We start from the raw sequence: 13,687 nt of genomic DNA, 5'->3' as shown, positions 1-13,687 counted from the left end.
ACTCTTATCTTGAAAGTTCATTAACATTAATGAATAGAAAGCAATTGCACATTAAGCATGTTTGGCAGGTTTAAAAAAATTTTCTACATAGCTATCAGGTGTTTCAGAAAAATGCGTGTTTTATTGATTTATAAGTAAATAACTGCCTGGAGAAAATAAAACAATATTTTCTTAGGAATTTGATAGTTCTAGTTTTTAATTATTATGAATATTAAAACTCATACAATTATATTTATTTGTTGTACTTTGAACATATTGTGAGAGACAGTATTATCAGTACCTTAAATAAGTAAAGTTAATATTGGGATTTAAGGCATTGGCTTTGACAATATATGCGTACAAAGAAACTTCAGCACTAACTTTTTTCTCTAAAGAGAGCTGTTTTTTCTTAATATTGGTTATGCAAATGATACCTGCTGAAAAATACTTACTAGGATACTGGATCTTTTCCTTCAATGCAAATTCCATTTTCATTATGTTTTTCTTTTTACTTCCTTCAGCAGGTTGTGGTGGAACAAAGAAGTTTACTAAAAACCCCTGAGATATAATTTTAACATCATTATGTCACAGTTTACCTAATAATTAACAAATGTTAGGCATGACAAAATATCTGTATATTTAATTAATGGTCCACCAGTTTTACCAAAACATAAGAATTTAGTTAGAAATTTTAACAATTGTTGTAACAATTCAGTGTCAAACAATAATATTTTTATTAACACTGTAGAATTAAGACTGGAGAAAGAAATTGTAATAATTAAACATTATTTTCTAAAAGCAGTATTTAGAAATACTGACCTTTTCACCAACTTAAATATATTGGTGGGCCTTGTTTATTCATGAGATTCTGTTTCAGCTGAACCATGAATAACAAGTCTGTGAAAAAGCATACTGTGCTTATGTGAAAAAGCTTGTCAGCCATTTTGTGCATGCGTAAGATACGCAAAGAACACTCTAGAACAGAGCTACATGGCGAAAACCACAGTTACACAGAATGCTTTATCACAGAAAACAAGATCTGCCCGGTATTTTCCAATTGCAGATATGAAAAGCCATAGATAACAAGGGCCATCTATAGTGGGTATCATGATTATTACATTATTGTAATAGTAAAAGGAAGCAATTTAAGGTAAAAATAAGGGAAAATGCGCACATAAGAAACTCTATCATTTATCTCATAAAACTGTAATTTAAAAAAAATCAAAAATCAAAAAGATACCACATGCAACCATAAAAGCAGGCCTACTGGATCACAGCAAGGGTACATTTAATTCAGCATTCTGTTTTCAAGAGTGGCCAGACATATGTTTCTAAAAAGACACCTTTTCTTTTGCCTATACTTCAGCAACAGAATTATAGATGTATCCCGCCTCTGCACAAGCAAATTTTATTTAACTATCATAGACCTATCTACAAATTGGTCAAATTACTGAACTTCCAATCCTGTAGGTTGGTAACCATCATAACACTTTGCAATATATTTCTAATTTAACTGTGTCATGAATAATCCAAGAATAAAGAGAGCAAAAAATATTATAATTGGACTATCATATCCTTCCTAGTTAGCTTGATATTTTTAACAAAATAATTTTAAAATGTTTTAGTTGGGGTAACTTTAACTTTTCTCCAGGGGTAAAGAAATATTGCTGTAATCCTGACAATTTTATTGTTTCTGCACATTTTCAGTATAAAAAGAATCAGACACATTATTAAAATGCAGCTACACCAGATTTATTTAATAGCACAATGATATAGAGCCGACTGATTTTAAACAACTTTCTTCATAAAACCTAGTATGCATTTTTTCCATGTATTACAAAAGTGACATTTTGATTAGGTTGTCAATCACACACAGCCCAAGCCTTTAGTTTTGAAGCCATAAATGTATACATGTTAAGTATACACCTTTAGCTTTTTTCTGCTTCCCTAATCTATAATTTAACAATATTGTTTTCCATTTCCAATTCATCTATCCTGGTGATTATCTTTAAGAGCAATATGCAGTCTGCTTGCATGTTCATTTCTTTTCAATCTACTTCAGAAACTGGTATTTCACTGCCCCCTAAACCCTTCATCTACCACGCTGTTTGGTCACCTTTTCAGCCACCTCTCCCTGGAAACACCATGCAGCCTCACACACTAACTCAGGCATTTAAAAAATACTGCAGTTTCACACAAAATTCTGGTGATTTAAAAATTATTTTATTTATGGGATTCAACATTTATTCTGGAGTTTGTCAGTCCCTGGATTAAAGACACATTTGTTCATAAATTCAACAGGCATAGCTGTTCATAACATTATTTATATAATACCAATCCAAACATGGTTTTAAGAATTATTCCTCATTCTCTATTATGCAAGCTACTCACTAAAGTCTATTTTGTGTCCTGTTCTTTAACCAGTTAATGATCAATATAAATATCCATCTGGTTATTTCAGGACTTAACATTTCTATCTGAGTCTTTAATGCTGAAAGTATTGGTTTAGTTGTTTATTTAACTAATTATCAGTAATTATTCTGATAATCAACTAGATTTTTGGAGGCCAAATACACATTAAGAAAATGATGCTTGAGAATGAAGATTGTTATGAATCATGCAGGAACGCTACGAGTAGCGCTTTATGTTGTAACATAACCTTCTATTTCAATTCAAATTTTATAGCATAGTACTGAATCTTTTATCTTGATACTAATTACAAAAGAAAAATAAAAAGGTCACAGAAAATTGTTTTACAAACTTCAAAAGAGACAGATTTAGGAGAAACAATCACGTACATGTTCCAAATATAACTTCCAAATACAATCAATGGACTGAATCAGCTTTTGAATATTGGTACTGTTTTCATCCACTCACACTGCAGGTCACTAACCTCTGGCAACATCAGAGCATCTTGCCTGACATCCTTACGAGTGTGCATCAAAATAAGAGCCAAAACTTCTACTGTTTTTCCAAGGCCCATCTCATCTGCTAATATTCCTCCAGGCCACTGAGGTCCAGCAGCAGGTCTGTCATGAATCACACTGAAAATAAAAAAAATGTGGCTTTTTGTTACAAACTCAACTGAACTACTGAATTCAATATATAGAATTTTAAATATGTATCAGCTACACTTAATATGATAGAACTCATTCAATGGGACTTCTTGTTCTGCTCCGTCCGCCCCCCACCATGCCTTCAAAATATACATCAAGGAGTCCTCAAATCCTCTAGAACAGATATGAAAGGAATAATTCCACTGACAAATATAATTCAGAGGATATACATAATTGCATAAAATCCTGTATTAAGCATAAATGTTTGAGTTTATAATAACTACGATTTATGCAAAACAAAATTAATTCATGAAATTATTTTAATCCTAGTGTCTTCTCACCTATTTATACTATATACAATCTATACAACCCAACACTTATTAAATAAAGATTTTCCAAATACGAAAGGGAGATATTCTTAATTCAATTTCCTTTTTCCACTGAGAAGAATTTAAAATAAGCTACATTGCATTTTTGGAGTTCAATTCAAGGAAAGAATCATAGAAAACCAAGATATTTTCTTACAGAAAGGCTTAAGTGTGATAATTGTTTCAATATTAGGCTTTTGGACATAATACTAAAACAGTCTATCCTTACCAGCCAGTAAAAGGATTATAGTAGAGCTTTAGTCCATCTAGAGTAATAAACTCTCTCCATAAGTAGTGAAGGGCATTTGCTGAAGAAAGAAAGGAACAAGACAATGAGATCCATTGAACTTCTCATTTCTTCTCATCTCAAACCTGAAAGTCCAAATTGAAGCTCTGAGGACTCATTCCTCATTCTGTGGAAACATTTTAGCTAAATGAGTACTTGGTATAAAAATGCAGGTAGTCCTCACTTACCAACCCCAAGTGGGACTGGCAACTCTGTTGCTAAGCAACACAGTCATAAAGTGAATCATCACGTGACTGCACCGACTTACAACATCAGTTCCAGCTGCAGTCATTAAGCGCACTGTCAGGTGACCAAAATTTGAGACTTCCTACTGGCTTCTCCATTGACTTTGCTTGTCAGAAGCTGGCTGTGAAGGTCCCATACTGTGGGACACTGCAACCGTTGTAAATGTGCGCTGGTTGCCAAGCACCCAAATTGCAATCATGTGACTGTGGGAATGCTGTGATGGTTGCAACTTCGAGAAGCGGTCATAAATCTCCTTTCTCAGAACCTTTATAACTTTGAACAAGTCACTGAACGAGTGGTCAGTAAGCAAGGACTACCTGTATAGAAGTTTCATAATGCTGGGTTTGTTTATTTATTTAATCGACTCACATAGCTGCCAATCTCAAATACTTAACTCTGGGCAGCTTACAATATTAAAATAAATAAAAACACAAACATGTGCTAAAAATAAAAACACACAGCAGTTGGGAAAATCATAAAAAACAACCATTAACACAACCAAGAGATGGGCCGTATCATACACCGAGGACCCTAGGCTCCAGCACAGAACCAGGTCTTCAAGGCCCGTGAAGTAGATACCATTCTGATAAGGTATGAGAAGCCTGCATTCCTTCAGCTGCTGGGAATTCTGCCGAATACAGAGAGATCTTCAAAAGCAAAGATCCTGTCATGCAACCAGCCAGTCTGCCAATGGGTAAGACTCAAAGCAGCACAGAGACATTTATAAAATGTAGACATGCATTACTAGTTGCTAGTAGAAGAATGGTGTATTATCTCAAACTAAGAGGCAGCAAAAAAGCATATGTACCACAGGCAACTTCAGAAAATTCTGATACTCAGCACTGGGAGACTTATGAACTCTCGGGAACTTGAAACAGCTGACTAACTGTATCTCCGCCCCCATCTCCGCCACAATATAAAAGTATTCCATAAACGGTCTCCTTACAATGTCTGTGTCTCTGAAACTGTTTGGGATCTCTCTGACTGGCTATTCTTAACTAGAGGCTGCCATGGGTTGGCAAGGGGGGCACTTGTTAGAAACAAATGATAGATTAGAATGTCACTACTGAGGCAATGTTTGAGGACTGCTTATCTAATATACAACACATTTTATATGTTAATATTTCTACTGATCTAATATGCAAACTGGCCATTGTATTTGCTGATATTCCTACAGTTTCTAAGGATGTCCTTAAGCCACATTAGCCAAAAGAAGGAACTGGCAACCCACTCATAACAAGTACGTCATCATGTATTCTGCCATTAACATGTTCAATATATACATTCATGCTACTATTTTGAGATACTTACCATTGGTAGGTATATTTCTAAAGTTCTCACGTTGCAGCATCCAATTTACAGCCTCACTTTGATATGGCCTGAGCACAGGAATCAATGCAGAATGTTGTACATTCTCCTTTAAAAACTTTATCTCTTTTTGGTGTACATGCCTCACATAGTCATACAGCTCTTCAATATTTTGCCGTTCTATATCCCTGTCAGACTCCTCATCTTCTTCCAGAATGTCTAAAAAAATGTACAGTGCTATTGGCTATCAGCAACATCAGAAATATTTTTAAAGTAAAGTAAGAAATAAAAAGTTGAAAAAAGTACCTGAACACTAAAAAGATTAATCTAGTGCAACAATGTTTCCAAGATTTTGAAGGGGAATAAGAAAACAACTCCCTCAAAATACAAAGATATGATCAAATGTCTGATGAAAGAATAATGTTGTGAATTGACTACAAGAAATATACAGTGGTGTTTAAACACTTGTGAACCAGTTTGAATATTGAATTTTCAGTATTTCTGCATAAATATGATCTAAAATGTGATCTGTTTTCACACAAGTCCTAAAACTAGATAAAGAGAACCCAATTAAACAAATGAGTCAGAAACATTATACTTGTTCATTTCTTGTTCACATACTTGTTCATTTATTTATTAATGAATTGCATAAATAAATACATTTAATTAAGGTGGCCTGACCTTGTGGAGTGGAGCTAAATACATTCAGGAAACTGAAACAGCAGGTTTCATTCGAAATGAAAACTCTAAAATGTATGTCAGAAAGTATAAATTGGTGTCATCTATGTAACTATACGTCCATATGAATCTAGGAACCCCTAGGTTGGTGATATATTCCAGTGAGCGTTGAGATGAGTTTGAGGGAAAACTGTGCAAATTAATGCAATCCATTCAGTTAGGTGACATGAATGGGAGATGGGAATGAAATAAGAAAAGCTCTGTGGTAAGTTATCTGCCTAGAAAGAGACACTTTTTTAATAAGTAGTTTAAGCATCTATTTGTACATATACATGATAAAGGAACGAATATAAATCTAAAGACCTAACTGATTTGACTGAACTAAAAAGTGAGATAATTAATAAAGGATACAACAATGATGAGATGTTCTGAAATAAAGTACTATTTGGTAGTGTTAAAAGTAGATTTTGGAAAAAATGGATGTGGAAGAAAAGACAAAAAGTGAAAGCAATGAGAATGAAAATAGAACAAGTGAGAAAGAGAAATACAAATCCTGTATGAAAAAGTATGGGAAGACAGATTGATCTCCCAGCAGAATGGGCAGTGGAAATTGTGGAAGATGTGAAAACAGAATGAAAAGAATTAGGATTCAGAGTACTAAATTAAGTGTGTTGAGTTATACTAATGAGAAGTATAAAAAAACAGGCTTGGTGGAATGATAAAGTGAAAGAACTGGGGATGAGGAAAAAAGCATATAAGAACATGACTGTTGCAAAAACTGAGGATGAGAGATATATATTGTATATTGTATCCAGACAGACAAAGACATTACAAAGAACAAGAGAACAAAAAGCAGTTAAGCATAAAACAGGCAGAGAAAAAGGAGAGTAATTTTAATGGAAATTAAAAAAATTGTTTTGCAATCAGGTGAAGAAGATTAAACAAAGTGAATGAAATTAAGAATAGAAGTGATAAATGACCTGGGATTTAACTAATGTGAAGAAATGCTAGAAGCGTTTTAAAAAATGTCTATAAGAAAGATAGTGATATGTCAAAAATGGAATTAAAACAAATGCTATGTTAGTGTCCAAGAAAAAAAAATGATGTTAAATAATAAGCATTGTGAGAATGTTGCAAAATAGTATGGACAAAGGCATTGTTAGTATACCCAAAAAAATGTTAAAATACAGGTGCAGTGTCATGAGTAAGGATGGCGAGCAGGGGGCTCCCATCCAGACTGTCAAGCGCATGCGTAGCACTGAGGAACTGTTCAGCCATTCAAAGAGACACAGATCGGGACTGCCTTAACCCTTGGGGGTTATATGTCTGGGGTTTCCCCACGCTTCTTCAGTTTGTTAGGATTCCTGTTAAGTACTAGCAATAAACATTAGAGACCAGTTCATTGTCTCAGTGTGTTTCCTGGTTGTTAGGACATGCAGTTTGTTTTTGGAGTTTTCAGAATAGCTATGTTTAACATGAAGACTGCACCTTGTTTAACATGAAGACTGCACCTGTGCCAGATGAAGGAACACAGTTATTGTGAAAGGAAACAAAAATAAATGCAAAAAGCATAAGGAAACTAAGTGTACCTGGGAATGCATTCAGCAGAATCCTGACTTAAATGTTAATGAGAGATGACAAAATTGGGAAAGTGTAGAATGACTTTATGCTGGGCAGAAGCTTCCTGTCATGAGTACTGATGGCGAGCAGGAAGGGGCCTCGATCCAGGGTGGAAAACGCATGCGTAGTACTGAGGAATTAAGCAACCATTCAAAGAGACACAGATCAGACCCGCCTTAACTTTCGGGGTTTATCTGTCTGGGTTTTCCCACGCTTCTTCAGTTTGTTAGGATTTTCTGTCTTATGTAGCAGTAATAAACACTAGAGACCTACTCCTCGTCTCAGCATGATTCCTGACTGTTAGGACACTTCCTTATAGATTCTTGCTCTTCAGCAGTTTACAGAGAAAGTTAGTTTATTGCACTTTTATTGATTTAGAAAAAGTGCATGATAAAGTGAATAGGCTTGAATTACACAAACTTTGCTTGAATATGAAGTTGAAGGTTGGTTGCTGAATGTGATTTATTTAGATTTGGAAGGATGCCCAACTCCCAAATGATTCTGGGCAGCTCACATAGTTAAAAGGAGAGACAAAACAGCAAATAGTTAAGAGCTGCATATGATTACACACATTTCCACAATAAAATGCTCAAATTAATGATAACAATCCAAACTGTCTATAATAATATTCTCATTTCTCCAAATCTATCTAGTTCCTTCTCTTTAATTTCTTATGTAGCAGATGTGGTAATACTAGACTAGCTGAGAGAAATGGAGTATCTACAAAGTACTCCCTCACTCATGTCTTTTTCTCAGGACTTTTACAGCGAAAATATCAGTACTTATACTGTGAATCTTAGCCTAATACAAACCTAGCTGCATACATACAGTTGCAATATATTTGGGAGGGAAAGGCAAGCATTTCCCTAGCAACCAACTTATGCTAACCTTGTATTGAAGAAATGAGCAAGGGCTGCCCTTCTTAGTACAACTTGCAGTAAAGAGCCAAAACCTAACAGAATATAGAGAAAACAGACAAACGATGGCACAGATTCTGCCAGAATTCATAATTAAGTAATAATATAGTTCATAAACATACATTTTTAAGGATCTGGTCTGAAGAATATGATTACCTGGAATTACAAAGTGGTAAAATTTTTCCATCAGTTTCTGAAGGAGTAGATTGGCCTTTCTTATTCTTCCCCCACCATCACTAAGGAATTCTAACTTACTTATGCCAAGTTCAAGGAGATATATTCCAACCTGTGAATTAAATGTTCATGGGGGAAAAAAAAAGTTTAGACAAACTTTAGAATATTTAACAAAATGAGATAGAAATAATATAAATAATTAATATTTTTATTATTAATATACTAAATACTTCTGCTAAGAAATAAGCAAGGAAGAGTAGAAATAATAAGAACATCATAATAAAAAAAAATTAAAATCATAGTGAGTACATTAAAACTGCCTTTCCCAACCTGGTTTTCTTCGACTATACTGAACCAATTCTTAGAAGATTCAGCCATCAGACTGGTTGGAATATGAGACCTGACATCACATTTTATAATGAAAAGGACACCAGGTTACAGAAGGGTTCATTGAAGATAGTGAAAGTAATTTAACAGGTTAAGTTATAAAGATATATTTTAATACTTTCCTTAAAAATTGACATCAAAACTATCTGTGAATGTCAAGGAAATATATTCCAATTATTAGCTGCAAAGGAAGAGAAAGCTGCTTCCTGTGTGTCCCCAAAACAGGCACATCCCATTAGTAAGGCAATTGGGCTTGAGAATCTTGGGTGAAGATGACTGAGGGCCAAACTACATGTAATGCAGGAGACCCATAATTAAATCACCCAACAGAGTTATCGGTATGGGTTCACAACACACTGAAGCATAATCTAATCGGATATTTGCATTTCCTTCTCCATGAGATCATAATCTCTATAGGTGGTATTTAAACCAGGAAAGCAGAGCAGGAATAATAAATAAGCCCTTTCACAGACTCAGTGAAAGTTAGGGAAGTTAAACTGAAGTTGCAGAAAACATTAGGAGAGCCAATAATTAACTCCTGGATAATATGTGGTCTACAGTTCAGAACTATCTCTTTTAAAAAATGCCCTCATAATAAAATCTGCCAAATTAAAAAAAAAATGGGGGATTTAATAAAAGAATTGTTTATAACAATATGGCTGTATCAAAAGTACTTCTTCTTTATAAAACTATAAAACTGAATTTAGTTAGTAGCTTATATTTGTGACCTACCTTTAATTATTTAAATTTATACACACACACACACTGTATATACGCACACACATTATTTGATTTATTTAATAAAGATTCCAGCTCAAATCCAATTTACAGGTAAAGAATTCCTCAAATTTAGAGAAATAGGAAAAAATTTTCATCTTATGAGTCTAGATAATGAGTTACAGACTGAACAGCAGCTTTAAACTTTCTCGGGGGGGGGGAGTTTTATTTGCAGATCCAAACAGAAAATTAAAAACATATGAAAACCATACTCTAAGATATGCAGGGGCAAGACTTCTCATTATTTTAGTGGGCATCACTAACATTTTGTTCAGAGAAGCTAATTAACAGACACTGCAAAGGAATAAAATCTAGAAAAATCTATTTTGTATATAGAATAAATTGAAGGAGAGATTCCTGTCTTTGATGCTAACGTATTTTCCATGTGCAAGTAGAACACAGTTTCAATATTCTGTTCAGGTACCCTTTCTACATATTCTTAATTTCAAATATACTCAGCACTAAATACGTCCTATTAATTACATAAATCAAATACCTTTAAATAGTGGGCATCTCCAGGTCTGTGATACAGTACAATTACTTTTTTCTTCTGCAGCCACATTAAATTTTCCAAAATTTCATTATTTAAAGATGATTCAACTAACAGATCTACTTCATAAGTACTCTGTAATGATTCTTCCCCTTTGTCCACCTTTACAATATCATTCGCATGGACAAGAATATGCAGATGATCACTAACTTCTGCTGTCATCAACGTCAACCCCTTTTTCTGGATATTCTCATTTAAATGTTGTTCAGGAAGAAGCTGAAGTGTAAATTCTCCAAACAAGGTTTTCCAGGGAGGATCAGGACAATAAGGAAGTATCAAAATATTTAGCCGTATGGATATAGATGGCAAAGGATGACAACAATCTTCTGCTTCATCTATGAGTGTTGAGAAGTTTGGGGATTTTAGGTTCTCTTCTTTGTGAGTCAAGTCTTCATGCCCACGATCATCATTTATCACAATAAGTGCAGTAGAAGATGAACTTGTACCTGCAACAGGATGGTCTTCACCCATTATATCTAAATCTATCATTTCATTTTTCTGGTCATCATGCATATTCCAGCAGAGTTGCTTCTTTTTCTCTTCATTCATCCTCATGGGAGGAGCACCCTTTCGACGGCGACTCATTTTGGTATTTCACTACTGCTAATTGCTGTAACACAGATAATTACCGGTCAGCTTAGGTTCCTGAATAGAGCATTACATTTTGATTTAATAAGAATCTAGAGTATTTGCCAAAGAACTATTTTAGGTACAACATCTAACAAGAAACTTTGGTCCGCTCGTCTTGTTCACTTTGGGGTTCAGCATCAGGACTTCCCATCTGTGAAAAAGCTAGTCTCGGAGACTGACTCAGAGAAATTGCTCTTCAAAACTAGAGGTCTTACTTTGACTTTTCAGAATGAACATATCCTATGGTCTCTGGGACACTACTTCAGAAAACATGGAAATGCATTCTCAAAAGCAATACATTAAAAATCTTTGGATTACAGGTGCTTATTTGATATTTATCTTCTCCAGCCACAATTTCAACTCCATAACCAATCCTAGGAATACTAACTTCAATTGTGTGTGTACGTGTATTAGTGTTTAAGTACTAAGAAAATCTAGCCGAGAATGCATTCTTCTGCCTTTGTTTCTTTACATGATCAAAAAAAAACCCCACTTTGTCCCTCTTAAGACATAATTACAATTTGTTTATCTTTTGAAACTAAATGTTTAAGGGGCCATGTTCAAGGGATCACAGAGTGCAGGCTTCTAAGAGTTCCAATTCTTCGTTATGCTTTCTTTTTCCATTTCTGTAATATTTTTTTCCTAAAATTTAAAATTTGTTTCCTGAAGTTGAGGGAACAACTATGGGAAGTACACATGTGTATTCCTAGAGCCTCCAATTCCTTGCTAATTTTTAAAACTTTGTTTTTATCATTATATTTTCCACTCCAATTTTCAGTCTGTCTTTGCAACTTGTGATCTTATTTATTGGTTTGATCAGCTACCCACTCACCAGACAACTGAAGTCACTTGCTTCAGTTTTTTAAGGAGTGCTTCTGAAAAACACAACATGGGCTCAAACAACTGCTTTACTATGTCTGCTTTGCATTAGCAATCTTGAAAGTCCTTGCTTCTATTTTGCCTTTTCTGTGTTAATAGGCTGCTACTCAAACCCCCAAAAAGAGTAGGCAGAAGAGGCCACTTTTTAAATTTTGTACAAGTCCAACCACCCCACTTTCGGCCTTTATTTCCATTACCTTCAAGTGCCTTTAACATTAATCTGCCTATTGCAATCCTTGGCTCCACATATAGATACCTTTACCTGAAGTTTGTTGCCTTGCCTCACTCCCTTGTGCAACTGTAATAGCACTAGTAGTTGTTTGTTTATTATGCACTTGTAGCTAAGTGTAGTACAGATACAGAATGAAACTGAAACAATAATGCAGTACAATTAATCATAACAACACAATATCAAGTATACTAAAAATATCCATAACGTTAATAACCTCTACACATTTTAGATGACGGTGATGATTAGATTTCTGCATCACATCTGAAGGGATGGCTAAGAATTTGCTTATTTCAAATCAACTTCATAGGGCCCCATGAAATAAAAGCTGCTGTCCTTTCATTGCATTGCAGGAATGTAAGAACGCTGGAGCCGGGGGTACAGTAGAAGACAAGCGGACATTCCCTATTTCCGCAGAGACTGAGGCAAGTTGGCAGGGGAGAACCGCTGGGAGATACGAAGACAACGGAGGACGGCGTGGGGGATACAAATCTTCGGGCCTACTGCTAGGCACCAACGAGCGGAGAGGCGCGTGGAGGCACCAGACGGAGGCGAAAACGAGACCGAAGCCCCTTCCGCCAAGAGATGCTTCTCGGTCCAACCTACCTGACAGTGCAACCAGCTTGCGTGAACCGCGCGGCTCCGCTCTGGATGTCCGTGCAGGAAACCGCGTCTGAGCCCGAAACAGCACAGCAACCGCCTCCGAACCGGCAGCCGCGGGAGAGGGAGGCGTCCCGAGACACCAGCCAGCAGGTTACGCCAACCGACAGGCAGCAAAGGCCCGCGGCGGGCCCCGGCCCTGCCGGCTGGCGCACGGGCGCAGGAGAAGTGACGCTACAGCGTCCGGGACGTACGTGCATGCGCTCGGCCGCCCAGGGGAGAGTTGCCTTGTTTCTGTCAGGACGGAGGGAAGTGCTGCAGAGGCTCTGCTCGGTTGGTGCTGCGGCAAAAGGACTAGCTTACGTCGGTTCTCTTGGATGCTCGCGAGCTAAAAGACGGAGGCATCTCCAGGAAGAAGCCGCTTGTTCCGTGCGATTGTGCCCTGTCCTTTACAGGGTAAAATGTAATAAAATGTAGGTTTGGCTGATCTCGAAAAAGCTAAGCATGGTCTGATTTGGTTAATCTTTGGAAGGGAGACCGTGGAGAAATCCCAGGAGAAGAAATTGGACAAACGTGGAAGAAGGCGGTAGTAAATTACTTCCAGACCGTTGCCTAAAAGAACCAACATACAAGCGTAGATTCGTCAGGAGTCTAGCTCAATTAGAGCAGTGTTTCTCAACCTCAGCAACTTTTAAGATGTGTGGACTTCACCTTCCACAATTGTTGGCTGGGGAATTCTGGGAGTTGAAGTCCACACATCTTAAAACTGCTGAGGTTGAAAAACACTGGACTAGAGAGAAACCTTAACTTTATCCGTGGTTTGTCTGAATGGTGCAAGTATTACATTTGTGCATTCACTCATATCCTGCCAATTCTCTCAGTAGTTAAGGACTGTACACACAGTTCTTCTATTCTTCACAACAGCCGGTAAGGGGAGAGGGGGCCAGGCTGAAAAAAAACAATTATTTCAGAATCAGTCAGAGTTCCACGTTAAGGTGGGTTG

At 36.3% G+C, this 13,687-nt stretch overlaps 1 protein-coding gene across 3 annotated transcripts in view; it reads right to left on the bottom strand.

Moving 5' to 3' along the window:
- Window positions 1-10,953, bottom strand: part of SHPRH (SNF2 histone linker PHD RING helicase) — a 54,918-nt gene extending 43,965 nt beyond the window's left edge. For 2 of the 3 annotated variants that reach the window (XR_010068341.1, XM_063308983.1), the window contains exons 1-6: window positions 10,293-10,953; window positions 8,615-8,744; window positions 5,247-5,462; window positions 3,633-3,711; window positions 2,873-3,023; window positions 432-537 (exon numbers count right to left, since the gene is read on the bottom strand). Coding sequence is in view for 2 of the 3 variants with exons in the window: in XM_063308983.1 (XP_063165053.1) it covers window positions 432-537; window positions 2,873-3,023; window positions 3,633-3,711; window positions 5,247-5,462; window positions 8,615-8,744; window positions 10,293-10,931 (1,321 nt within the window). In the remaining variant the exon portion in view is untranslated. The remainder of the gene's footprint in view (window positions 1-431; window positions 538-2,872; window positions 3,024-3,632; window positions 3,712-5,246; window positions 5,463-8,614; window positions 8,745-10,292) is intronic. The other variant, XM_063308996.1, reaches the window with a different exon arrangement.
- Between the last annotated feature and the right edge of the window lie 2,734 nt (window positions 10,954-13,687).

The sequence above is a fragment of the Candoia aspera genome, chromosome 1 (genome assembly GCF_035149785.1).
Source record: "Candoia aspera isolate rCanAsp1 chromosome 1, rCanAsp1.hap2, whole genome shotgun sequence".
Classification (NCBI taxonomy): Eukaryota; Metazoa; Chordata; class Lepidosauria; order Squamata; family Boidae; genus Candoia; species Candoia aspera.
Note: the sequence above shows the minus strand (reverse complement) of the source record. Positions and strands in the feature narration are given on the sequence as shown.